The 7,189-nt window shown below is 39.6% G+C and overlaps 1 protein-coding gene across 6 annotated transcripts; it reads left to right on the top strand.

Moving 5' to 3' along the window:
* Positions 1 to 53: 53 nt before the first annotated feature.
* On the top strand, positions 54 to 6,698 carry CENPQ (centromere protein Q). 6 transcript variants are annotated; one of them, XM_075144892.1, is made up of 9 exons: positions 54 to 149; positions 1,176 to 1,331; positions 2,074 to 2,131; positions 2,847 to 2,961; positions 3,313 to 3,381; positions 4,635 to 4,764; positions 5,038 to 5,157; positions 5,426 to 5,503; positions 5,967 to 6,698. In XM_075144892.1, exons 2-9 carry the CDS (start codon positions 1,179 to 1,181, stop codon positions 6,093 to 6,095), a joined length of 852 nt encoding a protein of 283 aa, XP_075000993.1. In that variant the 5' UTR covers positions 54 to 149; positions 1,176 to 1,178; the 3' UTR covers positions 6,096 to 6,698. The 6 variants fall into 6 exon arrangements, with proteins under 6 accessions (XP_075000993.1, XP_075000995.1, XP_075000994.1 ...); XM_075144894.1 differs by having other exon boundaries at positions 63 to 149; positions 2,077 to 2,131; XM_075144893.1 differs by lacking the exon at positions 54 to 149 and adding an exon at positions 352 to 443.
* The last annotated feature ends 491 nt before the right edge of the window (positions 6,699 to 7,189 follow it).

The raw sequence follows: 7,189 nt of genomic DNA, 5'->3' as shown, positions 1-7,189 counted from the left end.
CGCACAGGGCCGCCCCGCGCCCTTCCAACCTCTCAGAGGGGCGGGGCTAGGACAGTGCGCATGCGCCCGGATGCGCGGGGAAAACGGATTAGTAACGGCTGGGCGGTTTAACGCGGAATCGGCGGGAGCGTTGAGGAGGCGCCGGGGCGGTGAGTCTCGGGGCGGGATGAGCTGGTGGGAGGTTTTGTGGAGGTTCCCGCGGTGTTAGCCGGCAGCAACGGGGAGCAGGAGTTCGGGGGTACGGGGGGGCATGAGTGGTGAAGACTACGACTCCCAGCATGCGTTTCGCTCGGCGGGCCAGTGCCGCAGCGGTGGCGGGCAGCGTTGCATGCCGGGAGTTGTAGTCCGCGCCTCGCACGCTGAGGTATGCTGCGAATGCTGTCCCACCCGAGTCGCGTCCGGACGCTGTCGCGACATGGCGAGGCGTCGCGCTGCCCGTTAACGTGCGCCCTGAGAAGCAGACCACGGCCTCCGTATGATGGTAGTTACTGGAGGCGGGGCAGAGGCAGGGCTTATTTCCCTGGTGTCGTCGCGACTGTCGCCTGGCGAGCCCAGAGGGGGCCTCTGCGTGAGGGAAGAAGTGGCCTGAGGGGATGGAAGAAAAACTGAATACATCTCAGTCGTTGTGCTTAGAAAAGAGAAGGCTAGTGGGGTGTAATGATTACTCTCTTCTGTGCGACTTCTTTTTCCTCCACCTCTATAGTGAGTAAGAAAACAAACTATAGGTTTAAACTGCATCAGGGAACGTTATGGTTAGGTGCTGGGGTAAAAAGTTCTGCTAATAGGATGACTGCACTGAACTGCATTAGAAAGATACAGAATTTCTATTATTGGAGGCCTTTAAGAACAAATTAGGCTGTTCTCAGTGCAGTTACCCTTGCATTGCCATTGCCGCTCTTTGGCATACAGGCATGCTGGCTTTTAAGTTTAAAATGAGATGCACAACATGCAAAGACTTGTCTAAAAGGCAAATGGGGATGCTTTTTTAGTGGTTCTGCACTTAGATAAATCTGTAAGATTTTGGCTTTGGATTAGCAAATACGCAAACATTTGGGCTCATTTAGCCCTGGTTATTTCCGTCGTTTTGCTTGTTAATGTGTGGTTTGTACTGTACAGATTATAATTGCCGGATTTTAATTTTGGTTTTGTTTCCTTCTGTTCCATTTGGTTTACAGATAATGAAACGTCGCCACGCATCTTCCAATAAAATGGGGGAGACCACTGGTGGGGGATCAGCAAAAAAAACATTTAAATCACAAAATGAACAAGGGCCTTCCAGCAAAAAAAAAGGAACAGAGGGAGAAGGAAGAAAACAAGGTCAAAAAAGAAAGGTAATCATTATTTTGAATCAAAAATATTAGAAAAGCAACCAAAGGAAAAAAAAAGAGGCATTTTTTCCCAGTTTTTTACTGGCATTTATAGAGAATATTTCATTAACTAAATGTAGGCCTCTTGAGGAATGTCCAGTGTAACAGCTCTTTTGAGACCTAGTGCCTTAGATGGGGTTCCAGAATTTCTAGGTTCCCTGGGTTCCAGAATTTCTAGTTGCGTGCTACTGGGCCTGTGACAAGTAGAGGGAAGCATTGCCTGATGATTAATAAAAAGGCAATCTGGCTGTGCAGTTTTGAAGAGCTGCATAGCATCTGTTTGAACAGAGTGATAAAGTCAGAGTTCATTTAGCTCAGGTGACGTTTATTCAGTTCTGGAAAAAATTCTCTGCATGTCTCAGGATTGGCCTAGGCAGCTTTCTGTTAGAGAGCGCTTGCTTAACCATTGAACTTATGGATGCCATGATCTCAAGATGTGGCTGGATAGCCAAACATCTTGTGCATTTCTTATTTCATGACCTTGTTCTTGGAATGGGAGGAATTGAGAAGAGTGAATTGCTTTCCTTAACCTGCTTGAGATGAATTACTGTTTCACAGTTCAAAAAGCCTTTTTTTGTGGTCAACGTCCATAGACCTCTGTCAAGTGCTAACATGCTTTTATAGTGGGTTGCTAGTAGTAGATGAACGATTGCACAGCAGAGGATGTTTCAAAATTACCACATTTGCTGTAAATTTTTCTCTTCAGCAGGTCACTCAGACAGTCAAGAGGAAAGCTGAGGAACATGGGGACTATTCCCCTGCAGGTAGGATTGTATTCTTTCTTTATGTTTGTCTCGTGCAAATTCAGTGTTTTGAAAAAACACTGAAAGTAAAAGTAGTAACTGCTATGTTGAAATCATAGATGTCTGAGATGTCACTGAAATAAGTTTCAAAGTTTTCTTTCTGAACAGCAACAGCAAGTATTTGCAGTACAGTCTTACCCAGTGTGCATTTGTATCATATGTATTGTATATGCACATATTAATCATATACTTTTTTTTGCAAGTAGTTTTCTTTTGTAAAATTCCACCACAAGCACCCAGAACATTTTAACTTTCTCTTCAGAGGTCATTGTCTTCTCTCTTAACCTTCTGTCTTAAGACTGGCATGTGTTGTATTGAACATACAAATGAGATGAGGCCTCTGCTGCATTGAGTTTCTCGCTTACCTATATTCCCACTCTTTTTTTAATTTCATTCTGGGTTTTCTCACTTGTATCACCAATGATTTTGGGAAAGTATCTGTTTAGAATGAAACTGCTGTGAGAAAGAACATGTTCTATTTTGTGCTTTTTAAACAACTTGTGACTTGCAAATAATAAGTACCACCTGATGTGGATAGATTTGACCTGATAGTTTTGTGACATGGAAAAATCTTAACTGTTACACCTTTCACTACAATCTGACTGAATTGAGTCACAAACCTGTCTATCCAGGTTTGACAAATCATATCTCTTCCTTTTTTCCTTTGTGTTAACAGGAGAAAAAGGTTCTTCAAAAAAGGTGAAGCTAACCAGTGCTAAAATAGGATCTTGGCAGACTCTCTCAGAAAGCAGTAGGCAGTTTCTGGAAACTGTAATGGATTCAGTAGTACTGTAAGTGCCAAATATCCTGGTGGTTCTTCTTTGTTTCCACAAGGAATAAAGTGAAAATCATAACATTGCTTGAACTGGAAAAGCTTTGGAGCTTTTTCAGGCAATATGGAATAAAGTGAAAATCATAACATTGCTTGAACTGGAAAAGCTTTGGAGCTTTTTCAGGCAATATGGCTGGCTGTGTATATTTTGTCCGGTATAATATAACACTTTTTATCTGAAGTTGGAAATTTTTAGCCAGAGATGTTCTGACTGTTCACTTCACTTGATGTGTGACGTGATGAATCACTTCATGTGTTCTCTGTGCTTGCAGGCTTTGTGATGAAAATTCTGCCTTTATTTCCTTTACAGATCTGTTTTGTGCCAACAAAGTGAGAGAAAAGAGGATGTTCAGAAGCACCTCAATTTACTGAAAGGAAGGTAAGAAATTATAATTAAAAAAAAAAAAAAAAAGAGGGAGAGAAGGGATTTAGTTTACCCAGTTGTTTTGTACCGTGCTTACAGAATTGCTCCTGGGAGCAATCACATTTAGGAAATCTTGGAAGGGAGAGTTGATGCAAAGTCCAGGAGGGAAATATCTTGATGGTATGTTGATTGATGTGGACAAGCAAAAGTTGTTGAAAGACCCACTTGAACTACTTCTATATGAGGTACAGAACCTGGAAGGTATTCCTAAGAGCTCCTTGAATCAGCTTTGTACTCTTCATACAGGGTTTAAATTTGTGGGCAGCTATTTATTTTGTTATCATTTTATGAAAGTGGCGGGAGCAGTTATAGCTAAATTTTCTTAAATGCTAATTCATTTTCTGACTGTTGAAGTTACTTCAAAGAGAATTGAAATTTTATGTTGGGGCATAACTAGCATTTTTATGTCATTGTGGGAGTAATTACGTATGCTTGAGTGTCTGAGAATTTTTGTGTACATGTGTGTTGGTATACCAGGCTCTTACCAACATAGAACCTGAGCCTATACATTGTTTTCTTTGTTCTTGCAGTACCTCAAGATTCAAACATGAGGAGCTAGTTTTTCATAAATGGTTTTCTTTTTTTTTTTTTTTAATGTTTAATTTGTGACACGTTTAATTTCTGAGTTGCCAAACTCCTGCAATTTCAGCTGAGATGCATGGAAATTGTGGCAGTTTGGTGTATCTAACAGACAGGTCCAACTTGGAAGAATTCAAGTCTTCCTCAGAATCAGAAGGACCTTTGAGAGCAAGCTAGAACTCTTCCTCTGGCATAAAACTATTCATGTTTCAGAAAAGCATTTACAGATTTTACTAAAATGATCTTTGTTTGGAAGCAGTTAAAAATACTGCTTTTAGAACTTTAGTTTTACTTTGAAAAGCAGAAAGGTCAGAATGGGGAAAATATCAGTTAATGTCAATTTACAGTCAGGGAGTGTACAGGCCAATGGGATAAAAACCACACAACGAAATAGCAAAGGTTAGAATGGTGGGATTTCTTGTTCCTGGTTCCTTCCTTAGACATCTATTCCACGTGATTTTGGAAAACAATTAACGACAGCTTTTCTTCCTGTCTGGATCCTTTTACTTCACTGGCAGCAATTGGGCTAAACTGAGTTTAGTTTTTCCCCATAGAAGTCATTAGTCAGTTTTCTTTTTGTTCTGCAAAGAACTCCAAACAAGTCATGCTTTCCTTTTTCTATAATAAAGGGTGCTGAGATTTTTCAAGACTTTGAAGGTGCCTCCAGGGAAGCTGGGCAGCCTGAAGAATGTCCCGAGCCTTCAAATGGCAGAGAAACAAATGCTTGAGACAAATGAAGAGTCTTTGGTACAATTGCAGGTACGAAAGGCAAGGAAGGGAAGAAAATATCTGACCCATCTGCTTTTGCTCAGTGTGTTGTAGCTTTTTAGATGGACTGCTGGCTATGCCTGTGCTGTTGTGGAGTTGTCGTCCACTGTTCATCATTGTCACCCACCTTCGCTACAAAGCAGTGTGTCTTTTTGGATGTTTTTTCAGTGGCTCAGCTGATGCTGATTACCAGTATCTTATATGCAAAAGGCTCACTGTCTCTAAAGTAAATTTTGTTCTGTTTTTGTCTCTATTTTGACTTAGGAAGAAATAAATGAAGCTGAGAGATCAGCAGAACGCATTGAAGAAACTATACAGCAACTGCAGTACAAAATCCAGGTGCTCAAGAACCAGTTAGAGGAAGATGAAAAAAAGGCCAGGAAGGTATTTTCAATGGATGTTGCTGCATTCCTCTGAAGAGAATGTGTTTCAAGAGCTATTGTGTCCAAGCTGTTTCTGCAGAGAGCGTCATATAAGGAAGGCCTTATTTGCCTTTGGGAATGTATCTTTTCAATCTTTCCTACTTCAGTTGCAAAATTAAGAAGTTTAGTTTTCAGAAGTTGGATAATGACAGCCAGTTTATTTTCCTACGTGTGTGCCTGATGTTTGGTTTTTGTTTTTTTTTGTTTTGTTCCTCTTTTTCCCCTTCTAGGTATTCCAGGAAAATGGCAGTGGAGCACTCCACCTTCCAGAACTCCCCAAGCGCAGTTTACAGGCACCCACTTTGCAGGTGAGCATGGAATACATTTTCAGAGACACCTTGGCTATGAGAAGAAAGGCAACAGAATGTGCTTTTATCACTTCACCTCTGCCAGATGGAGCAATTCTGAAAATTCTGAAATAGTTGAGAGTTTTCTCTTTTTTCTCTTTTTGTTTGTTTTTTTTTTTTTTTTCCTTTTCATTGAGAACTATGTGCTTACGTCTTAAAAACAGAACAAAACCCTAGAAACCCTGCCATTTAAAGGATCACATGTCTTTTCCTAGGAACTCTATGGTCTTAGGGAACCTGTAATCATTTCTGAAATATATCTCTGTAAGCGATGAAAGGAACACTTTCTCATTCTGTGTCTTTGAATCCTTTTTATTTTATCTGTATTTAGGTACAGTTAGGCTGCATGAAAGTGAAATTTCTGTTGGACTCAATGAAAGCTGTTTTTTATTTGTTGTCTATTATTCTTTCTTTCCTTCTTTAGGAAGAAATTTTGAAGATAAAAAATCAGAAAGGTCTTTTAAAGGACATGAACACTATTCAGCAGTCAGCTGACTTGAAGAACATGTTAACCCTCATTGAAAAGACCTATGAGAAGGTGGACTTCCTTTGAGAAACCGAAATATATGGAGTCTCCTTTGAAGAAGATAACCTAGGCCAGCACTCTGTGTTAATGTAGCATGCTGATCATGGAAAGAGTGTTTTCTTCCTAATGGCTTTCTGTTGTGACTGTTGAGTTTCTGTTAAAACATTTTCTATGAATATTGGTATATAGATCTGTAGATGCATTCTGGGACTTTAGTGATTTAAGTGATCAGTCAAAGTTTTTTGGGGTTTTTTTTTGGACCTGTGATGACTTCTAATGATGATATATACTGTCTTAGGAGAAGGGAGGGGAATGGATCCTGGGTTTGTTTGGGCATTCTTATAGAATAAGGCAATATATTCCATTATATTTGGACTTTTATATCACATCTGTAAATTGGCAAAGGCAGTATCTCTTACCAAACTAACTTTTGTTTTGGAGTTAAAACCTGAAACACATAATAAAAATGTGGTTATATAATGCTCAGTTGCAAATCCCTTGTTCAAATTTCTTACCATTTTTTAGTAAAAAACCTCCATGGCAGGAAATTGAATAATTTTAATCAAATGTACAGGATTTTTTTTACATTTTCATATTCACTGCTTAAAAAAAAAAAAAAAAAAAGAAAAAGACATTCACACCTGGTTTATCCGGATGGTTGGGGAAAGCAGAAAAGAACATTGTAGAGCAAAGCTCTACTTTCAAAGTTGTGTACTCACCTTATATTTCATTAACTGTCAGATATTCTTCAGCGGAAGAAAATGAAGTCAAAAGTCTATTTTCCCATTTCTTTAATTTGTCCTCTATTTTTTCCATGATGGAGCTTCTCCCTTAAAAGATTCAGTTATTACAAAGTGCTTTCTCCAGTCAAATTACCTGCTAGAAGACAGCAGTGCTCTTTACCACACAGTATAGGCTCTAGCAAGACTTACCGTGCAAACACTTGTTCTTTTGTTTACAAGCTGCTGGTACTCTTAATGAGACATGAGCTGATTGTCTCTATTCTCCTATGAGAGATTAAAAGCTTTTCTGTAGTTGCTACATGTAGGATCAGGAAAACCAGACTAAGTACTTGCTTGCTTTATGCTGACTTACATGAGAAAGTGTATACATATTTAGAA

Source organism: Calonectris borealis, chromosome 3 (genome assembly GCF_964195595.1).
Source record: "Calonectris borealis chromosome 3, bCalBor7.hap1.2, whole genome shotgun sequence".
Classification (NCBI taxonomy): domain Eukaryota; kingdom Metazoa; phylum Chordata; class Aves; order Procellariiformes; family Procellariidae; genus Calonectris; species Calonectris borealis.
This window is presented reverse-complemented; position numbering and strand designations above follow the sequence as displayed.

Excerpts from the sequence above, each read along its gene's own strand:
- CENPQ (XM_075144888.1), top strand. The coding sequence starts at position 658 with ATGATTACTCTCTTCTGTGCGACTTCTTTTTCCTCCACCTCTATA. Across the intron at positions 2,962-3,312 it reads GTAATGGATTCAGTAGTACT|ATCTGTTTTGTGCCAACAAA; the intron begins GTAAGTGCCAAA and ends TTTCCTTTACAG. Across the intron at positions 3,382-4,634 it reads CTCAATTTACTGAAAGGAAG|GGTGCTGAGATTTTTCAAGA; the intron begins GTAAGAAATTAT and ends TCTATAATAAAG.